Source organism: Lagenorhynchus albirostris, chromosome 10 (assembly GCF_949774975.1).
Source record: "Lagenorhynchus albirostris chromosome 10, mLagAlb1.1, whole genome shotgun sequence".
In the NCBI taxonomy this organism is placed as follows: domain Eukaryota; kingdom Metazoa; phylum Chordata; class Mammalia; order Artiodactyla; family Delphinidae; genus Lagenorhynchus; species Lagenorhynchus albirostris.
This window is the reverse complement of record NC_083104.1, coordinates 94,261,030-94,282,474: the sequence shown is the minus strand read 5'-3', so window position 1 is coordinate 94,282,474 and position 21,445 is coordinate 94,261,030. Positions and strand designations below refer to the sequence as shown.

The 21,445-nt window shown below is 38.7% G+C and overlaps 1 protein-coding gene across 1 annotated transcript in view; it reads right to left on the bottom strand.

Annotated features, from left to right (window-relative positions):
• The window catches only part of RANBP9 (RAN binding protein 9), an 88,822-nt gene that overhangs the window by 60,977 nt on the left and 6,400 nt on the right, over positions 1-21,445 (bottom strand). Inside the window, exon 2 of the mRNA XM_060163660.1 lies at positions 13,058-13,169. Within this exon, the coding sequence (XP_060019643.1) occupies positions 13,058-13,169 (112 nt within the window). The remainder of the gene's footprint in view (positions 1-13,057; positions 13,170-21,445) is intronic.

Below are 21,445 nucleotides of genomic sequence, written 5' to 3'. Positions count from 1 at the left end.
CTACCTAGATGAATCTCAAATGCATCATGCTAAGTGGGAAAAAAGCCATATTCTAAAGGTTACATTTATATGACATTTCCATTTATATGACAAAATACACTCTGGTTTCAAAAGGAAAAACTATAGGAATAGAAAACAGATCAGCAGTTGCCAAGAGTTAGGGTATGGGGGAGGATTTGATTATAAAGAGATATCAAGAGGGAATTTTGGGAGGTGAATTGTTCTAGATCTTATTATGGTGGTTGTTACATGATTCTATGCATTTGTCAAAACTCACAGACCTATGTCATCACCCTCAAAAAAGTGAGTTTTACTGCATGTGAATCAGTAACAATTTTTTAAATACCAAAAAAAAAACCAAAAAAAAGATTCTAGGGAAGAGGGAAGGGAAGGTCAAGAAGAGATTAGTAGCTAATTCCATCACTGCTCACAACAGAGGATATCTTTAAAAGAGGAGACTACAGGTATTAGTATAATTTTCTAAATGTAAAAATATACTAACCCCCCAAAAAAAGCAAACAGACCACATCATTAAAAAAAAAAAATTCAAAAGTGACAAAAATGTTTAAAGTTTCCTTTCACTCCTATCTCCAGCTAACCACTTCCCCTGTCTAGAAGCAACTAATGTCTGTCACCAGTTACTTGTGAGATCTGTTCACACTTTTCTATGGTATATTTGTTTATATTTTCAAAAGGAAATAATACAAAGAAAATACAAGAACTAGTAAAAATGGTTACCTATGGGAGGAAGACCAGGATGAAGTGAGCCTTCTGTGAAGTGCCTTCTTGCACAGTTTTAATTGGGGAACAATGTAAATGTTCAAATGTTTTATTTAATTAAAACAAAAATCAAAAAGAAAAAAGCAATCCCTATAAACGGAAGATAAACTTAAATATGTGAAATAATATGTCAAGTTGGTATAAAACTGTATAAAAAAAGGGCTTCCCTGGTGGCACAGTGGTTGAGAGTCCGCCTGCCAATGCAGGGGACACAGGTTCGTACCCCAGTCTGGGAAGATCCCAAATGCCGCGGAGCGGCTGGGCCTGTGAGCCATGGCTGCTGAGCCTGCGCGTCCGGAGCCTGTGCTCCGCAACAGGAGAGGTCACAACAGTGAGAGGCCCGCGTACCGCAAAAAAAAAAAAAAAAAAAAAAAGTACTAAAAAAAAATACGGTATTCAATATTCTTTTAGTAATAATATTGGTATGCTAATTTAGAAACGTATAGTTATGTTCTAGGACAAAGCAAATAAAAAATTATGTCAAAAGCATTAGAAACAAAGATTTTCAGAGTAAGAAAAAAGAGGTACAAGTGTAAAATTAGAGAATTTAAATAAAACTAATTTGGAAACTCTGACTTTGAAATGTATTAAAAAATAAGATGTGTTCATGGATGGACAGATCTGTGATAAAGCAAACAGAGCAAAATCCTAACTCTAAAATCAAGGTGGTATATGGCTGTTCACTGTATTAACTCTTCTTTATGCTTGAAAATGTTGGGGAGGAAAACTGCTGAGATTCCACACCATCTAAATCACAGAGAAAGCAGCACTGGGATGAAGCACAACTCCTCACCAGCCTGTGTTTCTGTTCCAAAACAGTTACTACTCTGTAATCATTTTAAACATCTCAGCCACTCCTCCTGAAAAACCTACCCAACTGCCAAATCATCCACAGAAAATCAAAAGGTCCAGGACTAACAGACCATGTCTCCTTATTTTGGAACATTTACTTTCATATAAGTGATTCCAGAAGAAGGCAAACAGCAAGCACTCAATGTATCTGAGATAAAAATAAATAGATTGGTTACAAACTTTTTCTGGTTCTGCAAAACTGCAATACGATTTCAAGTAATATATTCATTATGACAAAGCTATACAACCTCAACAACATATTGAAAGATTATGGGTATCTTCAAGACATCATTAAAATGGGATTTTTCTCTCTGAATTTTTAATTAAACTCATATTAAGTATAGGTAGTGGTACACATGAGCATAATATACTTTTTAAATCTCTTTTACGTGATTCACATACATCTTAAACCAATTTTTCTTTCTCGGACTAATGTTAAAATTTGTTTGAATAGAGGAAAAAAAAAGGCAGGGAGAATATACCCCAAAATGTCAACTGTACCTTAGTATGGGTGGTAGGACTGCACATGCTTTTAAAAATAGTTATGCTTTTCTTCTATTTCACAGGATCTGTTTGATTTTCCCTTTTGCATTAAGAATACATTACCTTACAGCTGGAGAAAAGGTTCTTAAAAAAATTCCACATGCATTTACTGGGTATAAAATAAGTGATGGAGTAAGGGGTAAAGGTGATTTCGGATTTCCGCTACAATGAAGATGGATAACCAACTCGAGTATAATTTAAGAAACGTGATGGTTATATATCTCTAGGGCACTTTTCCCACATTCACTGGGCACTTTGTTAAACATTTTCCTCACCAACAGAAATGCAGCTCCCAATCATCTTTGCTGGTTTCAAAATGTCAGTAAAGAAATGTCCAAAATCCAAGGCTCACTTTGTTCACTCCATAAACACCAATACCTATACTCTGTACAAGGCACAGAGCTGGGGGTACGCAGAGGCAAAGCTGTTACCCCACCGCCTCCACTCAGGCACCTGTTTTGTGCCTGGCATTGTTCTATGCACTGAGGAGACAGTAGCGAAGAAAATCAACCAAAAATCCCTCCTGCTTCTCTTCACATAAGCTGTCTTTCATTGGTACCTCCTACCTGGCAGCTCTAGAAACCCCACCTCAGAAATCCCACCACACCTCTTCTTAAACCTCACTAGAAACAGCAACATACAAATTTCTCCATTTTGTCTGCTTTTACCCACTCTTTACTGATTTCATTTCCTCCTTATCCAGCCTGAACTAAAAAACTGTCCATTTAAACATTCCCTCACCAGTAACCTCAACTACAACTGTCCTTCTAACTTACCTAAACTATGATTTCCCATCCTGTATCAATCATACAATTCAACTTTCCTCCCCAACCAGCTGAGTACATACAGAAAAATGATTTTACATATGTAAACTGCTGTCACTACATGATTTTAAATTCATGGTTTAAAATCTCACAGTTTCTCAATACTTTTACTTCTCTGATCAATAAATATTTACTAAGTAGCTATGTGTGGGCCAACACAGACTAAACTGTGAAAAAGACAGAAGTCTGTGCTCCCGTGGAGCTGACACTCTAACAAGGAAGACAGATCTTACATAAATAATTATGAATATGACGAAATCCTATAAAGGGGGAGTAAAAGTGCTATGAAAGCACGTAACAGAGGAGTCTAACCCAGTTTGGAGGTGGAAAGGTTGTCAAGACAGGCTTCCCAAAGTAGAGATGTTTCTGTTCTAATCAATTCCGTATTCCAGCCCACATTCCAAACTTATATTTAACCCCTCAACCCCACTCCCTCAGCAAAGGAACTAGCCTCCTCAACTTGCCTTGGATTCCCTAGTGATTTCCTCTCCTCAATTTACACATATGACCAAGTTTCTCCCGCCCACACGGAAATTGGACTCATCTTTCTAGAGAGTAATTTGGCCAGTGCCTCATGCACCTTAAAAGTGTACATACTTTCTCTTTTGATCCAATAATTCTACTTCAAGAAATCTTTCCTAAAGAAATACAGATACCATGCATAAAAATTATTTATAATAGTGAAAAGAGTTAGAAACAACTTAAATAACGATAGGAGAATAGCTATGGATGTGCCTTAATACACCTGCAACAGACTATGTTGCAGCAAAAAAAAATAAAACAAAAAGAAAAAAGATGGTCAGAGCTTTTAATCTCATAGTAAAGTACTTATACCTGTAACTAGGTTAAAAAATACATAGTAATAAATATGTCTTGGCAAATCAATAATAAAAACAGGATGTAAAAATGTGTAAGAAGGGCTTCCCTGCTGGCGCAGTGGTTGAGTATCTGCCTGCCAATGCAGGGGACACGGGTTGGAGCCCTGGTCTGGGAAGATCCCACATGCCGCGGAGCAACTAGGCCCGTGAGCCACAACTACTGAGCCTGCGCGTCTGGAGCCTGTGCTCTGCAATAAGAGAGGCCACGATAGTGAGAGGCCTGCGCACCACGATGAAGAGGGGCCCCTGCTCGCCGCAACTAGAGAAAGCCCTCGCACAAAAACAAAGACCGAACACAGCCAAAAATAAATAAATAAATACATTTTAAAAAAATGTGTAAGAAGAGTACAGCTGTGTAAAAAAGGTGTATATATAAAAACTGGAAGAAAACAAGTTGAATTATTAATAGAATTTATACAAGATATAATTTTCTTAGGCCGATTTTTCTGAATGGATGGAGAAATACTGTTTCCCACAAGTGCTGCACAGCTAGGCAGTCCTCCAGCTCCATCAACTCCATCCCTTACCTCTAACTCTCTGATGCACTGCACTCATTCCCACCCCAACTTTAAGGAAACTGCCAGAATAAAGATTAACAACCTCCTAAGTGACAAACCAGCGGACACTTCAGTTCTCCTTTTAATTGACTTCCTTGGCTTTTAACACACAGTACTCTCTAGAATCTTCCTTCTAACTCGGACCATTCCTTCTCAGAATCCTTAGCTAGATTCTTCCCTCCTACATTTCTAGTAAATATGGTGTTTCAGATGTCCATTCTCAGACCTCTTCTTTTTTTACACCACATACTTGGGTGATCATATCAATCCTCATGGCTTCAACAAGTTACATTCTGATGACTCCAAAATCCACCTACAACTTTTCTCTCTCCTAAATCCCATTTATTTTCAGTCAAAGCCCCTACTATTAATTCATCATCTGGATGTCTCACAGCAGTTCAAACAATGTCCCCATCATCTGCAATTTCAAAGTTCTACTTCTCTCCAGTATTTTTTATTATGTTAGTCACAGCACCATCTATCTAATCGACTGTCCCAGCCAGAACAGTGGAAGTCACCCTTCATTCTTTCCCTTTCAACAGCTACCCTTACCATTCCCACCTCCTAATCAAGTTTTTTCTTTTTCTTTAAAGTCCTAAATAGCTAATAAATCTATCTACTCCACTACACAGATTAAGCCAATGCAAAATCATAATGGCCCAACTGGACCTCTTGCGTCTCTCAGACCTCTCTTTTCTGTATCAGCGTAACCTCCCCAAAATGCAAATCCAATCGTTATCATTCCCTTTTAAAGCTAGCACCTAGAAGATAAAGATTATCCATTAGAAGTCCCTTCATGATCACCTCCAGACACATTCATGCCACAAACCTTTGTGTTGCTCCTTCTCCATCAGCAACAGAAGCATCAAGGCTGTGCACAAGGCAGGCACTCTAATGGGTACTTTAAGTGAACTATTTAATCTCATCCTATGAGGCTGGCACTACTGTTTCCATTTTACAGAAAAGGAAACAAAGAGTTTGTCGAAAAGTACAAGGCCACAGAACTAGTAAGTGGCAAAGCCAATATTCAAATCTCCATCTTTCTTGTCCCAAAGTATTTCACTGTATTTCTTAGCAAAAGTAACTAAATCAGCTTCTAAAACAACTATTCATCTTTGAAAACTCTGCTCATAGAGAATCTCTGGAGTAATTCCTAGGAAATCAGTCTAAGGAGGGTAAATAGGTAGCTGAAGGACAGGGAAGTGAGAGAGACTTATGTTTAACTTTCTTCCTCTTCCATAACTCTTTGCAAGCTTTCTAGAGGCTTCCTTGATTGCCACCCCATCTTCCAACAGAGTTGGTCACTTCCTCCACCATACTGCTTCTCTACTTTGTTCATATAGCTATTACTATACATTTTTTATGCTATATTTAATTATTTATTGACATGTTCATTTCTATTCTTACCTACAAATTTCTGGAGGGCAGAGACCCTGTCCTGGCCAATCCCTCCTTGTAAACCCTAGGTTCCTAGCACAGTATCTGGTACATAATAGGTACCACCCAACAAGTTAAACTACCTCCTCCTCCTCTATTTTTTTAACCTCTATCACAACTCATCCCTAGGCAATAGCCTCGTAGCCTAACTCCTATCTCTAGCCATCTTTCACACTGCCATCACACACTGCATCCCCTCCCCACCCAGTACTGTTTTCCTAAAACAGATACCCTATCACTGCCCTACTCAAAAAGACTGAAGGCTCCCTACTACCTATAGAGCATTTGCCCTTAGAACTATCATCAAGGCTCTCTAATATGATTCCAATTCCACTCTTACTTCTGTAAACTCTTCACTATAAGCCCTCAAGTCTCCAGCAATATTGAGTCATCTACCTCAGCCAAAGACACCACACAGTTCCATTCCTCCCATGAGACAAGTCCAGCCATTTGTCATAGTCTGGAATATTTTTCCCCATCGAAGTGTCTCAAATTTTTACTCATTTTCTAAGGCCTATCAAACACTACTTCCTTTATAAATCTATTTCCTTGAGCTAGAATTAATCATCATCTCCTCAGTTCTCCCATATACTCTTCTCATTCTAAGTACTTAGTATATTATGTCTTAATCTAGAGTTATTTGCATATGTCTGCTCCCTGCTCTGCCCCACCGTACCCTCCAAATACTGAATTCAATATTCCCTGAGAACAAGAACGCACATTCAGTTCACTCAATGCATTTATTGAGTTTCTGCTAAGTGTCAGGTCCTCTACTAGAAACTATGGATAAGACAGAGATAAATAAAATAATTTCTTATACTCGCTCAGCTGCTGCCAATGCCAGATACACCATACCCGTTCAATATATATTCATTAAGTTAATAAATATATAGTTTATTTGATATCTTTGTTCACATTTTCCATCTGTGTTTCCACTTACTGCTTACCACCAATAGAAACTAGAAGGAAAGACCTTTTAAAGCCTTTTAAACCTAGATGGAAAGAAAGGCCTTTATTTCTCTTCCACTCCCCCAAGAAATAATCCAGAAAGTCAGGAAGCATAGAAGGAATGTTCTATGCTTTTATTATCAGCAGAATTTAGGAACAGAAGAGAGACTGGATTACTTGCTGATTTCTCCTGAATCACACTGGCAGAATGGCATCAATATTTTGTTTGAAGAGTTAAAAATATCACACTCATAATAAATTATAATTCTAAAAATTTCCAAATAAAAATTTTATTATCTCTCACATTTATAATTAACTGTATCTCCATTGCCTCTATCAGTATACATAATTTAAAACCTGAATAAAATTCCTGAACTGAAAGTACGTTCAAAAGACACTTTTAGAGACTACTTTTAGAAATTCATCTTGACAGTCAACAAGAATTAACAAGAACATAAAGTAAATATATACCCTTTAAATATGTCTCCTGAAGAAAATGATTTCATGCAGATAAGGTGATTTAATTTTTGGGGTGCAAAAGGTGTTAGGAATTCATTTTCAAATTAATCAAAAAATTGAGACAGGCTATTTTGTCTTAATAAAGTAAGCTTATTTTGCTGAACATACACAAAAATTATGTTTAGTTTAAATGAAAATCCAAGGCAGAAAACAGAACATATTATTTGTTTCATTCAATAAAAGGAACTTCCTTCAAGCCTCACTTCTTAGGCAATGAAGAAAACAAGTACCAATCAACACAGTCATATTCCTACTTTTCCAAGGCAGACCTAGAAATCATGCATTTTACAAAAAAACTGAGAAGCAATTCATACCCAACTCTTGCCATTTCATGAGAAAACTTGCTACAATGACAATTTCTCGTAATAAAACTGACATCTTGGATCCAAATATTTATTTACCTGTCCTAATCTTGGATAAACACACTGTTTAAAAGAAAATTCAATTTTAAATTAAGTATAATAAACTCTCAGATGAGCATGTATCACTGCAAATGAAAGGTAACTAACAGCTGCTCTTTCTGGTCAAGTCTTTACAATGACATTAGGATTTTAGGAAGGAATTTTTATATCTCTTGATACAGTTCAATATATCTCCAGAAAGACAATACTTGGCCAAAATAAGCTACATGACTTGCTTTTCTTCCATAAATGAACTGTTTGCTCTTTCCTTCCAAAAGCATTGGGTTGGACCTAAAACTGTGTTCAAAAAGATTACAATAAAAAAAAAAAAGATTACCAGAAATAAACAAAATCAGACCAAAAAAACACAACAGTTTTCTCCAAGAATATACAGGAGGTGGGTACTGTTTCTCATCCATCCATTTGTTCATTCATATGAGTGCTAGCTAAAAAGTAAGTACTGGAATTACAGAAATATAAAATAGTCCCTCACCCTTGAATCTGTACCGTTTTACATCACCAATAAGCAGACAGTTAGCTGTATAAATATTATAATTACAGTCTGCCCAAAAAGCAAAGGAAGCATAATAAAGGCACAATCTTATTTTGGGGAGGAGAAAGTGCCACCAAAAAAAAGTAACTGTAAACTACGACTTGAAGAGTAACTAGTTAAGCTTGGCAAATGGGAAAAGAGACAAGAGAAGGTGAATATAAGGAGGAAGGAAAGAACCTGCACACAACTAGAAACATGAGCCAGCAAGTACCATCAGAGAACTACAGAGAGTATCTTACGGCACTACATACCTGCCATCTACTTTCCACAGATGCCAACTCTGATTAGAAAAAGGTCTTTGGGGGTATTTTTGAAACCAAGTCCCCCTGCCAGGTTTATGGTTAACCTCTCTATCCAAAACTTTATTCCCTTTCTTGTCGCACCCTTGTTCCCCTCAGGATTGAGAAGTATCAAAGAAAAAGGGAGACTGAAACCCAGCAGGCCCCTGCGAGACCTTCCCGGGTACAAAAGCCCCTCCGTGCTTCTTGTTTGTAGGAAAAAGGCTTTAGTCCCTAGGCCTTTCCTGACTTCCAAAGAGCAGACTCAAGCAGTTACTAATTGGGGAAGCGAGGGAATGCAGAAACCAAGGAAAAGCAGTCAAGCAAGAGAAGTGATGACAGCTTTAAACAACAGCAGCCACAGAACAGGGTCCTACTTCCTCCTCAAGGCGTATACATAACAATCGGACAAATATCTTTGAGTAGTTCTGCAGAAACTAAGTCTCCCTCCCAAGAGGCGGATGGTGACTTCGTGCTGACCACAAGCATGTACACCCTGGACAGGATGGAACCAGGAGGCTGATGATTAAGATTCCCAAAACAACACCCTGTTACCTCACCACCAACCAATCAGAAGAAAGTCCACAAGCTGATCACACACCCTACAACCCTCACCCCTAATGCTGCCTTTAAAAACCCTTCCCAGGGCTTCCCTGGTGGCGCAGTGGTTGAGAGTCCGCCTGCCGATGCAGGGGACACGGGTTCGTGCCCCGGTCCGGGAAGATCCCACATGCCGTGGAGCGGCTGGGCCCATGAGCCATGGCCACTGAGCCTGCGCGTCCAGAGCCTGTGCTCCCCAACGGGAGAGGCCACGGCATTGGGAGGCCAGTGTACCGCAAAAAAAAAAAAAAAAAAAACCCTTCCCAGAAAGCCACTGGGGAGTTTGGGTCTTTTTAGCATGGGCTGCCCATCCTCCTTGCTTGGTTCCTGCAATAAACACTGTACTTTACCACAACCCAGTGTCAGTAGATTGGCTTTGCTGGGTGCCGGGCAAGTGGACCCCAGTTTGGTTAGGTAGTATTTTCTAACCTATCCCTCTCCTTTGGGGTTCCATCCCTCTCCTTTGGGGTCACTTTATGTTGATTCAACTCTGTTTAACATCCTACTTTCTATTTTCTGGGGCTTATTTCTCCAAGCCTAAGCTGGCAGAAAAATGGAAATGGAGATTAACTGGATGCCCCAGTTAGAGCTCCCATAGCTCAGAAAAGAGATAAGGAATAAGGACCTTAAATTTAATCAGGGTGAATGCCAAAATGAGAACTGCCCTAAGAAGCATTCCGTTCAATTGAGCTGTCAATTCAGTATTTTTAAGTATATCTCTGTTAAGTCATTTCTTAACCATGTCCACAGTGGTTGACAAGTAATTAATTTAAAATCAAAATAGGGGACTTCCCTGACAGTCCAGTGGTTAAAGAATTCACCTTCCAATGCAGGAGTCTGATCCCTGGTTGGGGAGCTAAGATCCCACATGCCTCATGGCAAAAAACCAAAACATAAAACAGAAGCAATACTGTAACAAATCAATAAAGACTTGAAAAATGGTCCATATTAAAAAAAAAATCTTAAAAATAAAATAAAATAAAATCGAAATAAAGGAACTATTGAGTTTGTTTAAAAAAAACAGGACAGGGCTTCCCTGGTGGCCCAGTGGTTGAGAGTCCACCTGCCAATGCAGGGGACGTGGGTTTGTGCCCCAGTCCGGGAAGATCCCACATGCCGTGGAGCGGCTGGGCCCGTGAGCCATGGCCGCTGAGCCTGCGCGTCTGGAGCCTGTGCTTCGCAACGGGAGAGGCCAAAACAGTGAGAGGCCCTCGTACCGCAAAAAAAAAACAGGACAGATAAGAATTAATGAAGACATTAATGATGTCTTAAACATCATTAGTCATTAGGGAAAAGTAAATTAAAGCCACAACAAGAAAACCACTAGATACCTATTAGAATGGCTACAAATTTAAAACAAAACAAAACAAAACCCCTGACAACAGCAAGTGCTACTGAGAAGGCAGAGCCACAGGAAGTCTCACACGCTGCTCGTGGGATTGTAACTAGTACAGCCATGCTGCAAAACGATTTGGCAGTTTCCTATAAAGTTAAAAATACATTTAACAAAGGACCCAGCAATCGCACTCCTTTGTATTTACCCGAGTTAAATGAAAACTCATGTTTACGAAAAAACCTATACATAAATGTTTAGAGTGGTATATTCCTAATTGCCAAAAACTGGAAATAATCTGATGTCCTTCAACTGAAGAGTGAGTAAGCAAACTGTGGTTGGTTCATCCACATAATCAGCAATAACAAGGAATGAACTACCAATACATACAAAAATAGAGATGAACCTCAAATGCATTACACTCAGTGAAAGATGCCAGACTTAAAAGGCTACTCTACTCAACATACTCTATGATTCCATTTATACACCATCCTAGAAACAGCAAAACTATAAAGGAAGAAAACCAATCAGTGGTTACCAGGGGCTGGAGATGGGGAAAGGTTGCCTAAAAAGGGGTATGGAGGATTTCTGCAGGGTGATGGAACTGTTCTATATATTGATTGTGGTGATGGTTACAAGACTGTACACATCTGTCAAAACTCACAGGCCTGCACACTAAAAACGGTAAGTTTTACTACATGTAAAATATACCTAATTTAAAAAAAAATAATGAGGGATTCTGGCAACAAAAAGATGAGACTGAAAAATTACAAAGGTCACATCATGAAGGACCCTGCTAAGCAGCTTTAGATTTTAATCTCAAAGCAACAGGTGTACCAAATAATCTCAAGAAAGGACAGACACAATTGAGTTCTGTATTAGAAAGAAGATGAGCAATAGTTATATTGCTCTCTCACTAGAGTGAGAGCAAAATAGGGAGCAACTGGGAGACCTCAGTAATTTAGGGGACAAATTACCAAGACCTGACTCAGGCAGAAACTGTAGAAATGGAGAGAGAAAGTTTAAGGCAAGAAATTCTCAAGTTTCTAGCAATAGTGTAACCATTAACCAAGCTAGGGCTGAGAAAAAGATTTTAAACAAGCTAAATTTAAATGCCTGTGGGACATTCAAATACAAACATCTGGGCAGATATATTGGTCTAGAGCTCAAGGGAATGACCTGAGATGTAGCTTTAGATTTGAGACTCGTCAGGGAATGTGCAGTCATGAAAATATAAGGTCAAGCTCATGCAAAGATACAATATGCAGAGTGAAAGGTAAAGAGAATCCTGGGAATTATCCTGAGCAACACCAGCATTATGGAGTTGGTGATATAACTTGAAGTATAAAAGAACTGGCTTACTGAGTATACAGCAGTAGAGTTAGAAATGGTTACAATCATGTGCCTATTTCAATTTGGGGTCTCTCAACCAGTTTATCGTTGGCTTCTCTGATTTTACCTTTGGCTTGATCACCCTGGGAAAACTAAGGTAGTTAAAAAGTTATCGTTGAACCCAAGGTTTCACTTTGTACTTTCCGTATTGTTGACATTGAGAATATTCAGCAAATAAAGAGGAATGATCTACTGAACATACTTATTTTGTCAATTAAACACAGAAGAAGCACCAAGAGGGGTTAAATGACTCACTTCAAGTACAGGTAAACTTACACAGCCCCATAAATTTACCTTGGTAGCTGCACAAATGACTCTATAGATGCTTTAAAGGATCTCTGATACCACAATGAAGTTATCAGGAAATACCACAGGATAGATCCAATGATTCTACGTAATTAGCTCTCAATCAGAGGGATGCACCGAAATTCCCTGTGGAGCTTTCTCAAAATGCCTATCTTCCAAACTCTACATCTGAAAATACTGATTAAGGAACTTCTGGGGTAAGACCCAAACTACTATATTTTTAATAGTCCCCTAAGTGACTCTGATGTGTACACACACACACACACACACACACACACACACACACACACACACACACCCCCAGTGATCTCAAGTTGAAAAGCAATGATATAAAAGTTGGTTCTAGCATCTACATGAAGTTCTCATTTGGAAGCTTCTAAACTACATCCTAATACTTGGGAACGGCCTCCAACTGAGAGCATACAAACATACAATTCCCTGATCTAAACCTAAAATTCTGAGGCCCCATCCCTGTAAAATATCTATGAATCACCTTTTGGTTTTGGTTAATTACCTTTGAGAAGATTTAATTTCTCAGCAGAATTCAGAAAATGGCAGTGTAAGAAAGGCATGGAAAATGAGTCATTATCTCTCTACTGTTTTATTCCAATTCTCCACTTTAACGACAAACCTACCAGAAAAACCTGGTCATTTCACCAACTCAAGTGTTAACTTCAACTAGTATTTAAGCAGAGCCAGGTACAACATGCTATACTAGAATATTTATATTCCACTTTTCCAATTACCAAAATTTCCCAAAAATTCCAATTTTCCAAATACATCATAAACGGTTATGAATCAAAGCAAAAATAATTACCCGTAAGCAAACGATTTTCCCATCAAAATGTACACTTACCCATCTCTTCCCTTACTGACGATTTTTACTTCAAAATAATAAATCCCACAGGCTGCTGGTATTGGATGCGTGGCACGAACTGAAGCTGCATCTTTTGGGGTTTTGCCATGACCTGCATAAGGAACAGGAAGGAAAAAAAAAAATCAAGAGAGATAATCAAATGAAAATCTTAACAAATAATTCAGGAACCAATATGGTTTTTGAATGAGATACACATTTCTGCTTTCATCAGTACAAATAATCAAAGACTTAATAACACATTTATCATCACAATTAATCCAATATGCAAAACAGCCCAAGTTAAACATGGAACTCTTCACACTATTACTAGTTTTGATAAAATTTCAGAATCTAAGCACATTGAACCTAGCAGTCCTTTATGCAAATTAAATAAAGTATTTTAAGGTAGCCGGTATTTTTAAGAGACAAAAGGATACACTTGAAGAACAAGATGAGAATATGATTAATTTTATTAGATCTAAATTTGCATATAATCTATCAAATTCCTAAACAACACTTTTTTGCCAAATGGCCTAACTTTTTAAACCAGAAGCATCTGTATCATACACTATTTTTTTAAATTTATTTATTTTGTTCTTGGCTGTGTTGGGTCTTCATTGCTGTGCACAGGCTTTCCCTAGTTGCAGTGAGCAGGGCTTCAATAGTTGCGGCACGCAGGCTCAGTAGTTGTGGCACACGGGCTTAGCTGCTCCGCGGCATGTGGGATCTTCCCAGACCAGGGCTTGAACCCGTGTCCACTGCATTGGCAGATGGATTCTTTACCACCCCACCAACAGGGAAGCCCTCATACACTATTTTTTTAAGTGAAATTTTTATAATTAGATTGAATTGGCAAAACAGCTTTCTTACTTTAAGAATTTACAATTTTGTTGGTTAGATCCAAACTTTGGATAGATTTTGATGGTTTCACTCATTTCATCATCCACATTTCAACTACCTGAACTTAACAGTTAGATGGGGAACAACGTAAAAGGAAAGCATTTGGTAATATTTATTGTAATATAATTCGACATAAAAATATTTAAGGGCTTCCCTGGTGGCGCAGTGGTTGAGAGTCTGCCTGCCAATGCAGGGGACACAGGTTCGAGCCCTGGTCTGGGAAGATCCCACATGCCGCAGAGCACTAGGCCCGTGAGCCATAACTACTGAGCCTGCACTCTGCAACAAGAGAGGCCGCGATAATGAGAGGCCCACGCACCCCGATGAAGCACGGCCCCTGCTTGCCGCAACTGGAGAAAGCCCTCGCACAGAAACAAAGACCCAACACAGCAATCAATCAATCAATAAATAGTTTTTAAAAATATTTAATTTCCTCTGGAAAATCAAACCTCCCAGATACCAAACCTGAGGAAGGCAAAAGAGAGCTTGGGAGACAAGGGCAGAGAGAGGTTACTATACACAGCATTCAAGGAGCCCAGGGCCTCACTTAGGACTCTCCTGGGCTCTATACTCCAGGAGACCTTTAGAAAATCTTCTCTACCCACCTTTACTCCACCCCAAGTCCTGGGAGAAATGCACACAGCCCTGAGATGGTAGAGACCAGATACACAGACAGATACACTTGACAGAAAGCCTGGGAGTGGTCTTGAGGCCAGTCAATTTTCCAAAATTGTAACTTTAGCAAAATTGCATTGTTGGTGTTTAGAAAAATTAAAAATTTTAATATGTAAAAAAAAAATCATTAATCTTTGATCATTAATTCTATCCAAAGGCTGATCCATAAAATTTCTTTGGTCAATTACAGCCTTCTGAGACACATATCTAACCTCTCGTTGTCTTTTCTTTCTTTTTTAAGAAAGCAATGTAATAACCATACTAATGCTGACATCTTTAGGGAATCTGTTAGATAAAGGCTTTTAAACTTTTTAAATTAGCTATTCCTCAATCTAACCCAGAGTTTATTCACTAAGATCACCTCCCCTGTCCATCACCCAAGACACAAATTACGTTGAAAGCTAGCATGTGAATAAAACCACGTGAGCAAGAGAAAATATGCCCATAAAACCACCAGAAGAATAAAGCTGAAGTAGCATGTCAGAAAGTATTCAGAGAGAGTGAGTGAGACAGACTCCACAATCCCGAAAAGGGCCGTATGAGCAACAATGCTCCAAATCATTACTCAGGTGTTCTAGTTAGATATGCTTCACCCAATACAAACTTATGTCATTAATCTTTCAGTCAGACTATACCATTACCTTCATGGGTAGCAGAACTCCCCTTCTCAAATTTACCATGACTGTTTTAAAACTAAACACCTCTTATCAGTCAAAAATTATATCCTGTTTATACAAGAACCATCAAACACCAATGAGATCACATCTTCCCTTACCATACACTCTGTCAAATTATCAATGCGTATCCTACCATTAAACAGTTAAGTTTACACTTGCAATGCAAATTAGCACATGTTCACATGGCCTAAAAGGAACTAAATGAACTCAGCCACTCTATTACCATTCATAGATGTCTTAAGTATATGTCTCAGCAGGATGAACACTGAGAGGTGATAAACTTGGCTAGAAAGATAAAAATGGAAGCAGCAATGTACAGATGCTGATAAAACTGCTTTAATATATGTAGGTAGTATTTACATGGAGCTAAGCAGAAGAAAGTAATGGCATAAATCTGCAGAATGATACACTAATCACTTTTTAAAAACAGACATTTAATAAATTATGGTTTCAGCAAAATATATTTTTCGGTAACATTATGTTCAAATAATTGGCTGCCTGGGAAAAGGTCATGTAAACTAAAAGCATTTTTAAAATTTAGACAGTTAAAAATAAATCTAAAGAAAACCCCAATTAACCCAGGAATCCTAAATCAACTAGCCCTTATTTTTGGTTTTGGTTTTTCTGAAGAGAAGTGACCAAAACTTTTAGGGATAAGGGAATCTCAAAGTATACTTAATAATAGTAAGTGATAACAGTTGACATACATTTAATACTATGTGAAAGGCACCATTCTAAAAGCACTGTACTGACAGAGAAAACAAACTTATGGTTACCAAAGGGTGATGGGGGGGTGGGCAGGGTGGACAAATTAGGAGTTTGGGATTAACATATACACACTACTATACAAAAAACAGATAAATAACAAGGACCTACTATATAGCACAGGAAACTATATTCAATATCTTGTAATAACCTACAATGGAAAAGAATCTGAAAAAAATGTATATGTATGTATGTATAACTGAATCACTATGCTGTACATCTGACACTAACACAACATTGTAAATTAACTGTACTTCAATTTTTAAAATGATAAATAAATAAAAGCACTGTATTTATTAACTCATTTCACATTCAAAACAACTTATGAAGTAGGTACTATTTATTATCATTTCATAGTTGAGGAAGCCAAGGGCAGATAAAGAAACTCAGGTCGTACTGCTGGGTGAGAATCCCAAACCAGGATTTGTGCTGGGATTTAAATTCAAGAAGCCTGATCCAGTGCGAGCTCTGAACCCACAGGAAAGATTTAGTTACAGGGAACGTTCTGGGATCACTTCACATGTATTCCCACCTCCTATTCTAGCTACTTTTGTGGGAAAAGAGAAAGAAAACTAATATTTGAGAGTAAACAATCTCTCAAAGTACTAGGTGCTTCTGTATAGATTTTTCTCATTCGACATCTGTGAAATAGGTATAATTTAACCTCATTTCTAAAAATGGAGAAATTCTTACAGAGATTATATAACTTGCCCAAAATTGGTAGAATTGTGCATTAAATCTATGTCTGATTTAAAATCCCCTACATCTTACCATTATGCAAAAATAACTGTAAAGAACTACAGAGTCATAAATCTTCAAGGTTTTAGTATATTCATTATGCTCTACCAAGACACTATAGAAAAATTCTGTAAATGTTAAAAGGATTTGTTCCATTTTAAAATTAACCTTAAGATGTAAAGACTCAAGAAAAAGTTGAGATATAAGATATTAATATCAGAGTGAAGAGCCTATTTCTAATAATGTTCATCAGCAGGAAGTTTATTACCTTCAATTCTGTGGTGACCAAAGTACAACCCTCACACTACCAAAGTGTACATTTTTAAAACCACAGTCTTCAATGTTAAGTGTTTTCTAGATGGTTCAAGAAGAAAATACATGTACTGCTTCAGCACTCTAAGACTAGCAAGGTCACCTCCTCCTATTCAGTCTGTTGACTGCATTTAACTGAAACAGAAAGGGTTTGAATAAAGCCTTCCCCCAGACCCCTCCACTCTCCAACCTGCAGCCAAGTGCCTTTCTGAAAATATAAATCAGCCTTCCTTGTACCACTAGCCCTCAAGACAACTAACACTCCTTCCCATTCAGCCTAGAAAAAGATAAACTTCCAGAAAACCTTGTTTGATCTTGCCCTCCCTCTGCATTTTCCACCTCCTCCTTTCTGCTCCAGCCACACTGGCCAGGCCAGGCCGTGCCCAAGCTACTCCCTCTAACTGGAAAGCTGTGTACCCTTCCTTCTCAGACTGGCCAGGTCCTCCTCAGCCCTTCTATCTTAGTTCAAGTTTTACTTCCTCAATCATTCTTTCTCTAGTCTCTCTGACTCGGTCTAACCTTTTTTATATGCCCGCCACACAACATTAACACATGTTAACACTTAATTTTGATTATTTTATTGTTTCTGCATTTTAATTCCCAGACCTCTTTATTCCCACTGACTTCCATTCTAATTTCAATCATTCTTCCTGGAGCCACACTCTGGATGCTGACATCACCTGAAACTACTCCACCTCAGAAATATTAAATTGCAGTAAAGTCTGTTTTGCTACAAAGCACATTTCTTGAATACAAATTAGCCCACATGCACTTGATAAACATGGCAATGATATCAGCATAATAAAGAAGTCACTCAGCTCATAACATAGCTTTTCCCAGTACATTAATGAATTAAAGAGAAAATTTTAGCAATAAACAGAGGCCCTAAGTCAAAAAAGCTGGGATTCCTCCAGAAGTGCATTCCTATTGTGCCCAGTGTTTGGTGGCTTCAGGAACTGCTATACCTGCCACTGTATTAACCCATCTGGGGAAAATTCAAGTGCAGTACAGATCAAAAAAAGCTAAGATACTTCCTCTTTGTTTATATCAGTATGGACTCATGCATCTCATGCATATTTATTTTATACTTTGGGTTATAATTCAAGACTAGTTCATTTCTTTTGTTGCTCAAACTGTTCCCCGTTTAGCCACTGGGAGCTTTTTCAGTTGGCTGCTCTGGCGCTCTGACATACCTCCATTATGTGTTTTTTGTTTTTGTTACTTTCTGGCACTACAAGATGCTGGAAGCTCATCTTGTGCATTTCCTGCCCTAGTCCTAGAATCAGCCATTTCTCCAAGGGGCCCTGGCTCCTTTTATGGGCAAATGGCATTAGAATCCAAGATCTAGGTACTAGGTATGCTCACAGTTACTGGGGTGTCATTGTTTTTAGGCCCTCTCATTGACAAGAGCGAAGAAATATATGTGTGTACACTAAACCCCTGTATATACACACATCTGTGCTTTTTATTTAATCATCTGTGTACATATTAAACTGAACATGAGTTCATACTACTGTCTCCGGCTCTAATCCATTACCATGTGGATCATTCTAACCACTCCAGTGGTGAGAAACCCAGCTCCCACTGTGCACCATCCACTGATTTAACTGTTAAGTTCTAGTATACATGGACAGCAGTATCAGAATTGTTAACTCGTATCCCCCTGGGATGCAACTTATCAACAAGAATTCAGTGCTTATATAGTTTCTTTTACCTTTAGTTTTACAGACTCCACTGATTTCCAGTTACTTATTTAGGTCAGTGCCTTTTCCCTCCTCTTCTGAGATTGCTTCATATATTTGTAATATAGTTACACTGTTTTGTCACATTCTACATTCTACACTGGGATTCCCCCCCACCAAGTGACTTTCTAAAAAATATGTACCTATTAAGGTTCACTCTTTATGTCCTAAAATTCTGAGGGTTTGATGAGCACACAGTGTCATGCAGCCACAATTACAGCATCATACAGAATACTTTCATTGACCTAAAACATCCTGTTCTTTGCCTCACTCGCCCTCTCTCCATCCCCTCAAGCCCCTGACAACCACTCATCTTTTTCCTAGCTCTATAGTTTTGCTTTTCCAGAATATCATATCACTGAGATCATACAGTATGTTATCTTTTCAGACTGGAGTCTTTCACTCAGCAATATGCATTTAAGATCCATATGTGCCTCTGTGTGGATAGATAGCTCATTTCTTTTTTATCACTGAATAATATTCTATTGTATGGATGTACTGCAGTTTATCCATTCACCTACTGAGAGACATCTTGGTTGTTTCCTGGTTTTGGTGATTATGAGAAAAGCCGTTATGAACATTTACATGCAGGTTTTTGTATGGGCGTAAGTTTTCAAACCAGTTGGGTAAACACCTAGAAACTCAACTGCTGGATCATATGGTAAACTATGTTTAGCTTTGGTAGAGACTGCCAAACCATCTTCCAAAGTGGCTGTATCATTTTGCACCCCCACCAGCAGAGTATGAGAGTTCCTGTTGCTCTCTGCACCCTCACCAGCAGTTGTCGTGGCCAGGTTTTCTTTGGATTTTAGCCATTCTAATAGCTAAAGCTAAGCATTTCCAATTGCTTTAAAAAAAAAAAAAGGTGAAAAGAGCTAAACCCTGAATCAGATTTTTATTTTTGATTAAACAGCTGTCAAGAACTTACATCTCTAACAAGGAAGACCAAACCCCAGGGTTGAAGGCTGTGAAGGATCAGCAGCCTGTGATGTTGGGCACACATGGGAGTGGAAATTTAACTGGGCTTGTATTTTATTAGGACTGTTATTTCTGTAGTGCTCTGGTTACAAAGTTCCATAGGTTTTAAGTGGTCTGCCCCAGCCCTATTTTTCCCATAAGCCCTGTTACTTTTAGTGCGCAATTCTGTGAAAAACATTAAGTTTTCCAGCAACACAATTTTGGCATTACAGTGGAAATACTGACATCTTCCCCTAGGACACACCCCCCTATCCTCTCCCCTGTCTAAAGAATTCACTCTGCACTTCAAAATTCAAGGAACTCCAGGGCTTCCCTGGTGGCACAGTGGTTGAGGGTCCACCTGCTGATGCAGGGAACGCAGGTTCGTGCCCCGGTCCGGGAAGATCCCACATGCCGCAGAGTGGCTGGGCCCGTGAGCCATGGCCGCTGGGCCTGCGCATCCGGGGCCTGTGCTCCGCGGCGGGAGAGGCCACAACAGTGAGAGGCCCGAGTACCGCAAAAAAAAAAAAAGTCAAGGAACTCCAGTGCACTGAACCCTTTCTTGTTTGTTTGTTCTTCTCTTTCCTCTTCCAGGATGGTATACATGGTAATTATTTAAAAGCTCCCAAATATCTTGATTTCCCTCATATGCCTATCCTTCAATCAAACCCAGCCAGCAAAACCACAGCCTTAAATCAACATTATAATCCACCTTCCCTATTCCTGCACTGGGCAGCTGGCCTTTGCGGAATAAAGTCCAACCGTCCTGCAAACAGTCACCACTGTGAACTAATGATGTCAGCTGGCATCCTCCACTGTTATCAATACCACACAGCAATCTTTAGAAAGATGAAGATGGTCCACATCTCCATCATTCACTTTAGGCTTTAAGTCCTCTACCTGAATTCAGTGAGCAAACTACCTCACCTCCTTTATCACAAAACGGGGCTGAAATGGGACTCCACCATTATACCATATACCAACCATATATATATGGTTACGTTCTACCCTCCTCTCGCGCATTACTAACTCGTCTGTCTACACCAGTCCACCTCTTCCACTGTTATCGAAGGAACAGTACGTACTCCTCTCCTCTTCAAGGGCAAGCATCTTAAGCTTCTGAACCACCTTCCTCCCTCCAAGTCCTTACTCTGTCAGCCTCCCAAGCTTGTATTTTCATCCTTTCCCTCTTTACTCTCCTTCCCTTCGATCTATAAGGGCACAGTGTCCCAAAAATGTATATCCTTCTCATAAAATTATATGTCTCTGTGTTATAAATCATTGTCAATAATGCACTGGAGTTGGTGGTTAGTATAATGAACTTTTTTTTTAACTTTAAGGTAATAAAACCAAGTATTGGTACTATTTATCTTATTTGTTAAAACGTTAAATTCTGTAGACACTTATTGAGACTCCATACCTTGCACTAACATCATACTGTCATCTAACTTACGTCACTTCAGTTTTACCCACGCAGCCAAACTAAAACTAGGCCTACTTAGAAATGATACAATAGTTTCTAACACAGTACCTTCCAAAGGGTTTTCTAGGGATAATTTTAAGTATGTGGATTTTCATCTTACATGCTGATGTTATAAGCTAATCTCCAGATACAACATAAC